Source organism: Aulostomus chinensis, chromosome 14 (assembly GCF_037954235.1).
Source record: "Aulostomus chinensis isolate RoL2024-O1b breed Wild chromosome 14, RoL_Achi_v1.0, whole genome shotgun sequence".
NCBI lineage: Eukaryota > Metazoa > Chordata > Actinopteri > Syngnathiformes > Aulostomidae > Aulostomus > Aulostomus chinensis.
The window spans coordinates 18,410,341-18,423,747 of NC_141333.1; the positions used below are offsets into that span (position 1 = coordinate 18,410,341).

The following is a 13,407-nucleotide window of genomic DNA, read 5'->3' on the forward strand; positions in this document are numbered from 1 at the left end:
TGTTTGTGGAGTCTGCATGTTCTCTCTGTTCCTGTGTGGGTTCTCTCTGGTACTCCAGCTTCCTCCCACAGTCCAGAGACATCAAGAGGGGACGAGGCTGATTGATACTCTAAATTGACCGTAGGTGTGACTGTGAGTGTGAATGGTTGTCTGTCTCTATGTGTTGGTCATGTGATGGACTGGTGACCTGTCCAGGGTGAACCCCGCCTCTTGTTGAAAGCTGCTGGGATAGGCTCCAGCCCCCCCCCCCCCGCGACCCTTAACAGGATAAGTGGTAGAAAATGGATGGATGGATGGATGGATGGGTGGATGGATGGTGTTCGTGTACTGTGCACCAGCCATCAGCTGGTTCAGTGGAGTGAGCCGCTCTGGGCCTCACATTCAGCTCTGGCAGTAACAGAGTTCCACTGCTCTTGTAACTGTGTTGCATTATATCTCGAAATTTGTTTTTCCCAAATAAATGTATATTGTAGTATCAGCTTTTCCCTGCCGAGCCTGGAGCGAGAAAACAACAGATTGTTTTGGCTGAGTTTGGAGTTTGGAGGCGGGTTTACATGAAGGAAAAATGGCAGGTTTCTGCCTGAACTGTGGCAGCTTGAGGCAGACAGATATTTTAAGGGAAGCTTCTTGTCATTAATACTGTATATATATGTTCGCACCCTAGGGGTCACATTGAAAACCTGCCTTCAATACCACTTCAAATTCATATTTACGCCACAAATATCTCATATAAAGAGGGGTATGCTGATGATGACCTAGAAATATATATGACTGTATTAATAAGCTTAATTAATACCCCTGTAGGCGTTGAGTGATTATAGCAGGACGTTAGCGAGCTCTAGGGCGTCATCCACTTTCAATTGTTTGACCTAACATTCACTCAGAATAACAACATATAATCTAGATGTTAAAGGGGCTTGTAGAGATATGGGCTCCTTGTTACCTGTCCTCTGCGGTGACATTGAGATGGTTTTCCTTTATCAGAGTGGATCTGTGGTGCGTCAGTGGCCAAGTCGCTTTGTCTCTTCTGATTAATGACTGTGTCCCTTCTCCTCTGCAGGCTGCCGTTCGAGCAAGATGTTGAACAGGGAAACGTGGCCCACTTGGGCGACTGTGACGGTAAGCAGGGCGATTCTCCTTTTGCGTGTTTGTGTGTGTGTGTTTGTGATAAAGCTAATATTTCTCTTTTCTTTGCCCAGATTGTTACATAACTCATGTGTCTCCAAGGTAAACAGCAATACAGTAAAAGAGAGGAAGAGTCTTGTAGTTTATTCCGAGGAAATCCACAAATAAACACAGTTAGAGTCCCAAACCACCTTGGCGCTCTGTAGTATCTCACCTCTCCCTAGAGTAAGCACCATGATCAACACCAAGACAGTCAGCTTGTCTCATTTAGTCTCTGAGCTGGCAAGAAAATCCCTGTGTATGTTTTAGCTAACTTTGTTCTTCTAGCTGTTTACTCTGTCCTTACTTGTATACTATCGTTGCTTTGGTCTGCTTGGTTTTTGTGCATATACATGTGGTTAATTATATTCTACTCCAGTTTGAATTCCCCTTGATGCCCCCCCCCCTCTTTTTTTCCTTTCTCCGTATCATTATGAAAAGAGAAGTGGTGCACAGCAAAGAGAAATCTCTATTCTTGATTTACACAGCGGTTTTGGATACTCCCATGACACCCCCTCTCTTTGATCTCAGCGCTAATTCCAATGCGTGCAAATTAATCCTTTGCTTCTGAAAGTTCCCCGAGTTCATGTGCCGTGCTCCCTGAGAAAAGAACAGATAAATATTGCATAATCAGAACCGTGTACAACCCTAATCCTGTCTCAGATAGGAGCTGTGTTTGATGCTACTCTCTCAGTTCAGGTCCTCTGACCAGCGAACCACAGGGGATGGCTTCTTGTTCCGATGACGGATGCTCCTTACGTGTACAGCAAAGTAAAGCTAGTTTCATTGAGCCCATATGTAGCGTCTCACAACACACGTGGAGACTTCGTTCAAGCTGTCGCTCCCTGAAAAGAAATCCATAATCCTCTGAAAGGTTTTCTGTGGTGAGACGAGATCTCTCCGTGAATAGATCCTGCTTTTGATTCTTGTAAGTTCTTTTTTACAAAATATCCAATGACAAATCTGTAGTTTCATTCAATTCCACATTATTTTTACTTGACAAGAAAGTCCTCCACAGCCAACGTTCTACGGGAGGGCTTGTGAGTCGAATGTTACTTCGGTAATCAGTACCTTTTGTATGACATCTGTACATTTGTGTGGAAAACAGAATGGGAAACACTTTGTTGAATCTTTGTAGACAAACCACACACACGTGTCTTTGTTTGGGGATATGATTAGAGGTACAGCCAAATCACAACATCTCAAATAGATTACCTCAATGTATGACACATGGGTGGAATTATTTTAATTTGTTTTATCTTCCGCTGAAAGGTCTGGAGGTCACAGCAGCTTCCCACCTCCAGTACATGAGTTTTAAGACATCTGCTATTCTCTAATGAGTGACTTAATATTTCATTTCCATAAATTGTGGGAGTTGGAAGTTGAGATGATAAGAGAATGGTTCAATCAAGGCCATGTTTCCAGACTTTTAATCCTGAGTGAGAGAATGAATGAATTAAGTGAGTTCAAGTTTACCGTCTTCCTCGTAAGATACACGAAGGCCAGAAGAAATGAACATGCAAAAGCTGTGGGGGTCAAACATCAGTCCTGGTTACCGAACCAAAATGAGACAAAGATGATAGAATAAATGAAAGAACCATCCAATTGTTGCTGACGATGACTCCTCGTAACTTTTAGTCACTATTTACTGTATACCAGAAATTAAAGGGTCTCATTTTTTGAAGACAATTATGGACACTGTTGTCAACTCGGTCATGAAAGTGGCCATAACTGTTTTATTCCCAGTCATATTAAACCTTGTGAGACACTTCTTTAGATATACATTAAGTATATCTATGTTATTACATGTTTTCCAAGCATGTGCCAACTCACGGATACTACATTTACCATCATGCACCTCTTGATACTTCATAGCACAGCACAGCAATGAGCATTCAAATTGGTCGGGACATGGAAAGTTGGTGGTATTTCCCTTTGATTGCATCAGGAGCCGCTGCTCACTCGTATCTGTTCTTTTTGTGCCAGTGTTTGATGGAGATTTACTGTCCGGCTCCCTGGACACCCCTTCGAGGAATTTCTGTGCACCGAGTCTGATCCCATCATGAAATACTGTAAGCTCCCTGTTGTTGCTAGATGAGCGAGCGTTGCTGGGATGGCATGGTAGGAATTTGTGCCAGCATTTGTCTGACGGCTGCCACCAACACTGTGACAGCACTTCATCTCTGATATTGTTGGTGCTGCGGCTCATCTTTTCATCATATCTCTCTCTTTTTTTTTTTTGTTTGACAATTTCATTGTCTCTGATATGGATGTGTTCCTCAGTGTATCCTGTTCCTAGTTAACTGTGAATCAATCTTTCTTTGTCTTTCTATAAGACAAAAATTCACTCAGACATCTGTAAATGTAATATTCACTCAGAGGAAGACGGAGAGGAACATCTTCAACTAGCTTGTTCTGACAACCTGTCACTGGCGCTGTGACGACTTTGAAAATTGTCCGTGGAGCCTCTCTACACGTGTCTGTCAGACGCTCCTCTGTGTTCTTCATGTACACAGGAAACATACTCCATGTCATTAGACTCATACACACCAGCAGCAAACACTCCTCTTGGCTGGGATTGGTGGAAATGACAGAAAGCTTTGGGTTGCTGAATATTTCATATGTGGATATTGGACTCATTCCACCAGTCTGTGTCTGGACCCTGCAGACCACAAGTGAGATGTGATTTTGCCTGCCTGCCCCAGCACAATTGGGAAATTTAGCAATCTCATTTTCAGTCACTTTCTACCTCAAGGAAAAGTCTTTCTCTCCCCCCTGCCTCCAGTCGATACCAAACTATGTACTATCCTCAACGATCAACAAGGGTCATCATCAAGAACATCCATTCTCAATATGTATGAGGTTATGAGTATCACATCATCCAGCCCAGGTGACAAAAAAAAGAAGATTAAATCAGATGACATCTGTAGAGCAGGGCAGTACAAGCTGGGCAGGTGGATGGTATAAACACCAACATCCACTTGGGAGACCGTGGTTTGATTCCTCTTTATAGTCACAGTCATTTGTGGTGAATCCGTTTAGAGATGCATTCCTAGTGTGAAACTGCAATAACAGTGAGTACAGATGTGACAGGACAGAGGCTGCTGTTAGTTTGCTGTTTCCTACTGTATTTGTTGTTTTGATGAAAAGTGCAACCCGAGATCACTGTTGATGGGTAAGTATTGTTTTAAATGTGACAGCAAAGCCACAAACCCCCCCCCCCCCATCAAGTGTTGTTGTTGTTTTTTTTGGCCTAAGCTTAGAGCCACACCATAGAAAAGCTACTGTAAGTATCAGAAATGTATGATCATTTAGGTTGTAAAGCCATGTTGATTTTTGGTGACCAAATAATAGTTTCTAATGAGGTTAAAGGTCACCTACATAAAAATATGATCATTATAAACTTCCACATCACTCTCTGTCTCACCCATACACAGATTTTTGATTGAAGAACAGTAGGTGAATCTACTTTACAGCCGTGAGAAGAACATGAAACCTACATGTGGCTACTTCCAGAGTAAATGATGTCAAGTTATTCATTTTTATTTATTATAGTTTTTATTCTTACCCACACTCTCCTGCATCCTATCAGATGGGATGAGGAAAACAAGTAAGCTTGTCTCAGAGAGTCATTCTGACATTGTTCTTGTCACCAAAACAATCCTGATTCTTTCACAAATGGTCACTTTTTGGTTATACGTGACTGAGTGTAATATATGTGTTTTCCAATCTCATGACTGTGCATCAGGAAAACACAAATGTAGTACTTATAGTCATCCATTTCATTGCCATGCATTGCTCAAATCAGCATGTTTAGCAATAAAGGGGGGACGTTTTGGTAGTTTTCCTTTTGCAGCAAGCCAGTCCTGCCTCCTTTCTCTTGAGCTTAATTTTTCTCCTGTCCCGCTTGGTGCCTCGATGATTTCAGAGCAGCCTTGTCGTCAGACCTCAAAGAGAGATGGATTGACGACCTTACTTAGAGCTCAGCTAACTGCTTCCCCTTTCTCCTTTGCCAGATAGAAGCAGTGGCTGGAAGGAGAATCGATTTTCATCTCTCCTCTGGCCGGTGGCAGCCAAACACATATCATGGGTGAATTTTGTAGGGGAGAGGAATGAGACTGAGAGGAGCGGGGCTGCAGAAGGGAGGCTGCATAAATCAGATCAAGCAGAGGAGAACAGAAGAAAAAGAATGAGAAAGGGATTGAGAGATCATAAGAAGAAGGCAAACTTTGAGGATAGAAAGGGTGAAACAGTTCAGAGGATCAGAAGTATGGAGTCAAAAGTGTGAATAATAAAAGAGAGTGGAATGATGGGAGGACATGACCGAGAGAGTGAGGTCAGAGAAAGGCAAGGTGGTAGTGTAATCACACAAGAGACAGAGAGAGAGACTGCAGGGAAGGAGGATAAAAGCTTTGAGAATGGAGGACGGTGCAGAGAAGAGAGAGGAGCGCCTGTTTTCATGGGTGCTTGGCCATGCCGGTGTGACAAATGGACTGAGTGCCACCGGCGTCTCCTGTGTCACGGCGCTGTCACTGGCCTCCTCAATGGGCTTGCAGCCAGGCTGTAACTCTGTCTTGGTGATCTAAACCACCTGCCTTGTATCCCCTTAATCTTTGCCTTTCATGTACAGTGTATCACAGATTCGCCGCCCTTCTCCTCACTTCACATCTTTATTTCACATCGTTCTGTTTTTCTTGGCAAAAAACAAATGTAACACATGTCCAGCAAAGAACATCCTAAAATGCTTCACTTGAAGAGACTGAGGATATTGTCATAGATTTTGTTGCTAGAAGTGAGTGGAAGCAATTAAAGTTTGAAAAAGAGAACCAGTCTTTAGGGCAGCACTTAGGAGACATACAGCAGTCCAGTTCCGGTAAACAGTCGTCCCACCAACAAAAGTATTGCAGGACGGCCCAGCTGAGCCACTGAAGCTCGCTCTGTGTTACAAAGTGATTTGCTATATCTCTGGTTTGTTTCAGAGGACAAATGGAGGGAGCATCGAGTCTGGTAAGACACATTGTAAAGGGCTGTGGGTTTGTAATTGACACTTCCTGTTGCCAACCAGCCCAGAATCCCCCAGACCTTTTGTAGGAACAGAAACAGCAGGCGAGAATAAACTGAGTGAAAGCAAGACAATTGCAGGAAATGGTACTGTAAGAACAGAGAAAGCAATAAAAAGGATGCTTAAAATTCACAGAATAAAAACAGAAATTGATAATTAATTTAAAAAAAAAAAGAGTTGATTGTAAAAACATAAGTTTGAATGTTTTTAGTCTCAGATTGTCCTGAATTCTACTCCACAGTTGGGCAGCGCAAGCTTAAGGCAGTTAACACTCTTGTCCTGGTCGCCTCGTACCGTGCAGAATCAATTGTCAGAGTCACACCAAGGCAGAAGAGAACTAAGCATCTGTTAAGGGCCCCATGGCATTTGATTTGTATTTATTTGATGGTAAGTGATTATAAAAACTTAATCCAGTATATGTAATTGTTTTTTTGTTTTTTTTTAAGTAATATTATTATTCATAGTCCTTACGTAGTCCCTCTGTCTCTGTCTCTCCATATCACTGTCAAAGCTCAGCTGGTGACAACCATGACGTTCATTTGCATGCACACTGCGCCGCCGCCGCGCTCCGTTAGTTGGTGAACTGATGTGCGAGAGGAGCAGGAGCAGGTTATAATAGTCCGCCCATGTCAGTGGAAAATGACGCAAACAGTGACATATCCTTCTGGGGCCAAAAAAGAAAGAGGAAGAAAGCAGGGAATGTGCAAAAGAGCAGGAAAAATATAAGTTTGATCATGTAACCATGGCTGTCAAGGCATTTTCAAAAGAAAAGTTCAGTAGAAAGTTTACTAGCTGGCTAATGTTAGCTTACTATGCTAGCTGCATATCTTGGCTCAGGAAAGTTTCCAAAAGTGACGAAAGCCACTAAAAAAAATCCTTGAAGTCATTTTTTCAGTAAATATGTTAGCTTTGTGATATATTTGCAACCCTGCATAGCTATCAGTAGGAGCTAGCGTACACTAAGATTACTCTGTGCTCAGTTGCGCCTCGAGTCCAGCGTAGCATTATTTGGCAGAGTGAATGGCATTCCTGTATTAGACTCCAAAAGGTTTATTTGGTTTAGGCTGATTATTTTTGTAGCCAGTTTTGTAGCCATGCTAGATCACATCATGTCCAAGTTCTCCTTCCAACCATGCCAGGTCCAAGCCAGCTACCGCTCTCTACCCTGCATGCAAGCAAAACGGACACTGCAGGACAAATGCGCTTTGGTACACAACAATTCTCCAGCATGAGTCCCTGTACCTGAAACCCTGAACCAGCCAAGCCCAACGGTCTGGGAGAACTACTGGTTCTGCAGATTAGACAAGTAATTTGGAAGCCGTTTAGTAATTTAAGGACAAGTCGTAGAATTTTAAATTAGTTTCTCTCAAAGTGATCCAAGAGCTGAAAAGTCAAGTAAATGAGCTTCATGTTCCTCCCATCATCACGAAGGAAATTTCAAAAGATCAGTTTAATTATGTGAAAGAAAGCAGTGTATAGCAAAGGCGATTGCCTTGTGGTTATGCAGGGCGGGCGCTTTCTGCTTTTATTAGAAAACAATTATCACCCTCCCAGACACACACACACACACACACACACACACACACACACACACACACACACACACACACACACGTATATATATAACAAAGATTAGTATGCGAGAACATGCTGTTCCCCTAAACCCTCTCTCATCGATGCAGTTTGGAAGCACAATTGAGACGACGTGCTGTGGGTGGGACACGATGAAAGAGATGAGGTCAGCAGAGTATCTGGGTTCAATTATATATTTGTGTGTGTGTGTGCGTGTGTGCATCTGTGTATGTGTTCATCAACACACACTATGACGCAGCTTTTCCAAAATAAAATAATGCATTTCTATCTTCAAACACACCCGCTTTTATTTCGTACACACGTACAGAGACCTACAGTATTTCCCAGGTTTTAGTTAGCAGATGAGCAAACGCACAAACATCACCACAGCAAAACAATCTCACGCAATTTGATTTTTAACTCTACCACTTTGAAATACGTCTTTCAAACTCATGTCAGAAGGATAATTTCAATTAATTGTCCTCTTTCATTTGACCAAAGGTGTATCTGTAATCTAGCAGCTATTGAACAAAAAGATATGACGGTTATTTACACCCAAGCTGCAGGATATTATCAGAATACATATGAAGAAATCAAATCACAGAAGCTTGATCATCTAAATTTGACAGTTATTGGGGGTTCTTGTCAGATCTAGAAAAACATAGAAGGTTCTGCACTTCCTGAAGATGTTTTCAGACCTGTTAGAAAATCAGCAGACCTGATGATTTTCTTTTCCTCTGGTCAATAAAGTATTTTACATCTTCTTTTCCAGCCGGGTAGAATGATATGCGTAAATGAGATCGCTCCTCTGGTCTTTAAAGATCTATTTCTATGAAATTCATGTTTTTAACCTTGTTGACATCTTAATGTGATAATTTACATTTTGTACCAGACATGTAAGGAGCGAAGTAAGCAGTTAGTGTCTTGACTGAACATTTCTACTTTGAAATTGCAGCATCCCAAGGACCGAATCAAAAACACAGATTCAGACAGGGAAGGTTAGATTTGTTACACGTCTCACTTGAATATTTATAGAGCAGTACATTTAAATGAATGCAGATGCGTGATGTTATGGCGTTTTATGGTGTGATAGTGTCCGTCTTTTTGGGGTTGAAAAGAGTTTAAATATTTAAATGAACATATTTGGCACTTGAAAAAGCTCTTTAAAACTGAAAAAAAAATCACTTTATCACAGTTCTCAAAGGAGAACAAAACCTTGGGTCCTTTGGTGGAGCATTTGCATGCCCGACTAGCAGACCCTCCACGGTGGACAAGTCAGTCAGCCACATGTCTGCAGCTGGATTTAGTTTCATGATGTTTGAGCAAGAAGAGACTGCTGACAGAAATCACCAACGTGCTTCTGACTGGCTGGTTTTCTTTTTTTTGTGTGTGTGTGTGATTGGGCTTTTGCACATTTGTATGTGAGTCAAGAATGTGTGACTGTGCGTGTGACAGGTAACACAAACCACTTCTCTAAACAGTTGAATGAGTCAGATTTGATTCAGGCGTCGACAGACGGTATAGGGTGTCAGATCCATTTACGGCAGGTTGTCACGATGTGTCGATTGGCCAGCTTCAGTCGTTCCAGGTCGTGACCCTTTGCTGACAGGCAGATCAGTTACAGCCTGAATGTGAGCTAAGTGTGCTGTCAACCCTCCAACTTCTCCATATTAATTTGCGATGAGGGGGAAAAAAGAAGATTTTGTTGGGACCCTGCAGCCTCAGAAATATCCCCTGAAGCTTGCAGCAGCAGTGAGTTAAATGCAGTGTTCTATTTTTCTGTTTGCATGCCTTTTGGGGAAAAGAGGCAAATTGTGTTTGTGTAGACAGCTCATCAGCTAAAGTCAACGCTGTTAAACCAGCCATCACATTGCGACAGCGTGTTTTGTGTGTGTGTGTGTGTGTGCGTGCGTGTGTGCGTGTTTGTGTGTGTGTGTGTGTGGTTCTGCGCCATCATATTCTCTCATCATTCCAACTCAACTATCTTTTCAAATCTGGCCTCCCTCTCTGGCAACATCTGGGGATAAAGGCAGACTTTCCAGCAAGTGCACACATCTACATTCCTTACAAACGTTCAGACTCACACATGCACATTCGCCACCCGTTTTGCCATGAACTCTCTCAGCCATAATGACACAGTTAGTGTTGCCATAGTGTTGCTACAGATGGAAGCAATTATGGTGCTGTGAAAATATTTCCTGAAGAAAGGCAGTGTTTTGACTGGTGGAACAGCGGGATGCAATCACTCAGTAATAGAGGTCCGCTGAAATATCAGTGATGTAAAGACAGATTGTAGACTCCTTGTTGTGGTGTTGTGTTAGACACAGGGTCTTTTTCTTGGGCAGCTGCAACATTGTGAGGAGCTTTGTGCAGGAAAGAACCTTTGTTGCCAAATTTACGGCCGCGGTCTCATCTAATTCCATTCTAATTGCTGTGGTTTAGAGACAGGCTTGGGTTGAGGCTGAAGAGGGGAACCCATAAAGCAGACACCATTCTTTATATTGCAGCTAGTTAAACTAGAGGGTCTGCTAATGATAAATGTGTTGCCCTGTAGCTTGAACCCCAAAGGAGAGGAAACAACAACGACAAAAAAACAAAGGAGGAAGAATTCAACACTGTTCATTTCTGTTTGATGCAGTCTCCACTTTCAGAATGTGAGAGGACTCTGTAACCTTGACGCCACCGTCATCCTTCCTTCCCTCCTAACTCCCTCCGCTGTCACTCCTGCGAGGCAGGCACCGAGGGCGGAGAGAGGGAGGGAGACAGAGAATAGATGAGCAGAGATAGAGGAAGTGCGCCGTGTAGCTGTGCCTCCCCTGACGCCTGATTGAGAGCACACATCTCTCCCACCTGAGGATGTTCTGAGAGGCTTGAAGAACAGAGTTGATCCCCTCAGTGAATATTGAAGCTCAGCTGATGAAATGTGGTATCTACAGTGTACGCCTTAACAATTGATGGGTGTATGAGTGTGTGTATGTGTGTGTGTGTGCGTGCGTGTGCACGCAGCATGACAGAAAAAAGGGGACGTGAAATGCTGTGCAGTTTTCAGTGTAGAGATGGGGAATTTTTCAGCAAGCTCTAAGAAGATAAGAATAGCAGCCTCAGCCTCTGGAAAGCTTTGCGAGGTGCAAAGACTCCTGCGTAGCTTCGCGTCTTTCATCTGACTTCTTCCTCTGAATCCTCCCTCGTCTCCTCACATCTCCTCCCCCACAGCGGGCGCCTCAGAAAAAAAAACACAGGGTGTCCCCTGACCCCTCAGCCAGCCACGAGTCTTTGCTGATAGATGTGTCTGTGTGTGTACAAGGCCGCCATCTTTCAACGATTGATTAGAATGAGATTTTTGGTGGGAAAGGTTGTACCCCTGGCCTTCAGATTCTTTCTTTTCATGATCATTTTTTTACACACAACACTGAAGCAAAGCAAATCCATTAGAAGCAACATTCACAACTGCTCTCCAGCTGTAAGGTCACTGCTGTTAACAGACTACGAGGTCCTCAACTTCAAGAACCCTTTGCGTCATGTTCCAGAAACTGAAGTGTAATGCTAATTTGATGCTCATTATGCAGCATCGAAGACAATTAAAAAAAAACTTTAAAAACAAACTTCTTATAAACAACATAAATAAATAAAAATAAATTAAAACCAGAAATAATGATCCCAACTTACTGTATGTAAAATGAAGCTATGAAATCCATAGAATCATCTTCAGCTTTGATTTTAATAATGATGTTTTGCAACATCGTTTCTTGGTTAAAAAAAAAAACAACAACAACCAAAAACCAAACCCTGAATTCTTCACTGCACTGCTCGTTGTTGTTTACTACATATTATTTCAGTTACATGTTATTTAATTCATAGATTGAGGCCACAACATTTATGAAATGTTCCCAGAAATACCAGAGGTGGTTCAAATTAAAAATAGTATCATATTAAACACAACAGACAGGCAAATTCACCCAAAACATCTGGTCATGGTAACTTGACTTATGATTAAAAATTTGAAAACAATTCAAAATAATCAGCTTTCAATCATTATCTGTGTGTGTGTGTGTGTGTGTGTGTGTGTGTGTGTGTGTGTGTGTGTGTGTGTGTGTACGTACATACATAAAGCAATTGGAAGTGAGGAATCAACTCCATGTTGTGGACAAAAATCAAATCCTTGTCATCTAAATAATTAAAATGGGTGAAGACTTGTTTGAAGTGATGGAAGCATTTGAAGTGTGCGTGTGTGTGAGTGTGTGTGTGTGTGGGGGGGGTACGTGTGCGTGTGTGTGAATAGATTAATGTGTTTGTATTTTGTATGATCCATTAGTCATTGAACCGAGAGGGTACACAAGTACATTTGAGTGTTTCTGTTAATTATGGATCTACAAACTTACACAACAGACTGTGGCCGTGACAGCACACACACAAATACACACACGCACACACACTGATTGAAATCCTTCATCAAACTTCAAAACCTGCAGGATCTAATACCAGTATTGGATGGAGAATGAGGGATAGTTGTCCAGTAAATGCAGTGCAATGCAACAGGACATGCAGTGGACTGTAAACACTCTTGGAATTGTTTGTCCATCGTTCAGACAGCACTGGACCACAGTGAATTCCCCCAATTCCCCTTCCTCAAACAACACTTTTCCTTCTCTCTGCAACACATCAATACTCCCCCTCTCTCTGTTTTAGTCAGTCACACACTTTCTCTGTCTAAATCCCATTTCTTTCACTTATCCATCCCTTCCTCACGTCGCTCCTCTTCTCCTTCACATTCCACTTTTGGGGCGTGCTGCAGCAGAGCTGTATTGATCACTCTCTTAGGTCCTGCTCCACTGACAGGGCACTGATGCTGAATGATCGCTCATCGCAGGATGTGTCTTGGTGGCGCGTCCACCTGCAAGGCGTTGGCCCACGTCACAGAGGAGACATTTCATTAAGGACGGCCTGTAAATTAACAGAGCAGGTGGGCGGTTAAGCGAATGGTGCAAGAGCTGTTTCAATCAGCCACACAGATGGTATAGAGCCCCGACACACGGCCTGATGGTTTAATCATTCTGTTAAACCTCCTGAAATTTGTATTGGGAGCAAGCCCAACACTTCAGTGGCGGGGGTGTTAACATAAAAACAAATTGGCATGTGTTTTCAGCTGGTGGGCGTGGAGTATGGAGCCATACATAGCTGCGATGTGATATATGGATGTAGCATGTGAGAAAGATTAAGTTGAAATGATTTGGGAGTGAGAAACGAAGCCTCTAGGCAGATTGTTAGCGTAACGCAATGCAGACCTGCTCTCTAATTTATTGCCTATTAAATGTTTGTGAATATTTATTATTGCTCCCTACAGCTCTAAGAAGAATATCAATTACATAACAAACACCTTTAAGTCATAAGGTATAGAGAAAGGAATACAAAATACATCCCACTGAGACACTCACGCATGTCCATAAATATACATAGACTCTGGAAAACAATTTATTTGACATGGACGTCTGCTGGAGCCCAGCTGCTGTGTTTGGACCCGATGCAGATTCAGCCCAGTTTAGATGTCTTTCTTTAAATTTTTATCCATCTCTTATTTTAATTGAATCCACAATTCTACACAGAAACACACA

General features: G+C 42.4%; 1 protein-coding gene across 1 annotated transcript in view; it reads left to right on the forward strand.

The window, feature by feature from the left end:
• Positions 1-13,407, forward strand: part of sema6bb (sema domain, transmembrane domain (TM), and cytoplasmic domain, (semaphorin) 6Bb) — a 125,778-nt gene that overhangs the window by 99,340 nt on the left and 13,031 nt on the right. Inside the window, exon 16 of the mRNA XM_086223953.1 lies at positions 1,061-1,119. Coding sequence (XP_086080079.1) covers positions 1,061-1,119 — 59 coding nt within the window. The remainder of the gene's footprint in view (positions 1-1,060; positions 1,120-13,407) is intronic.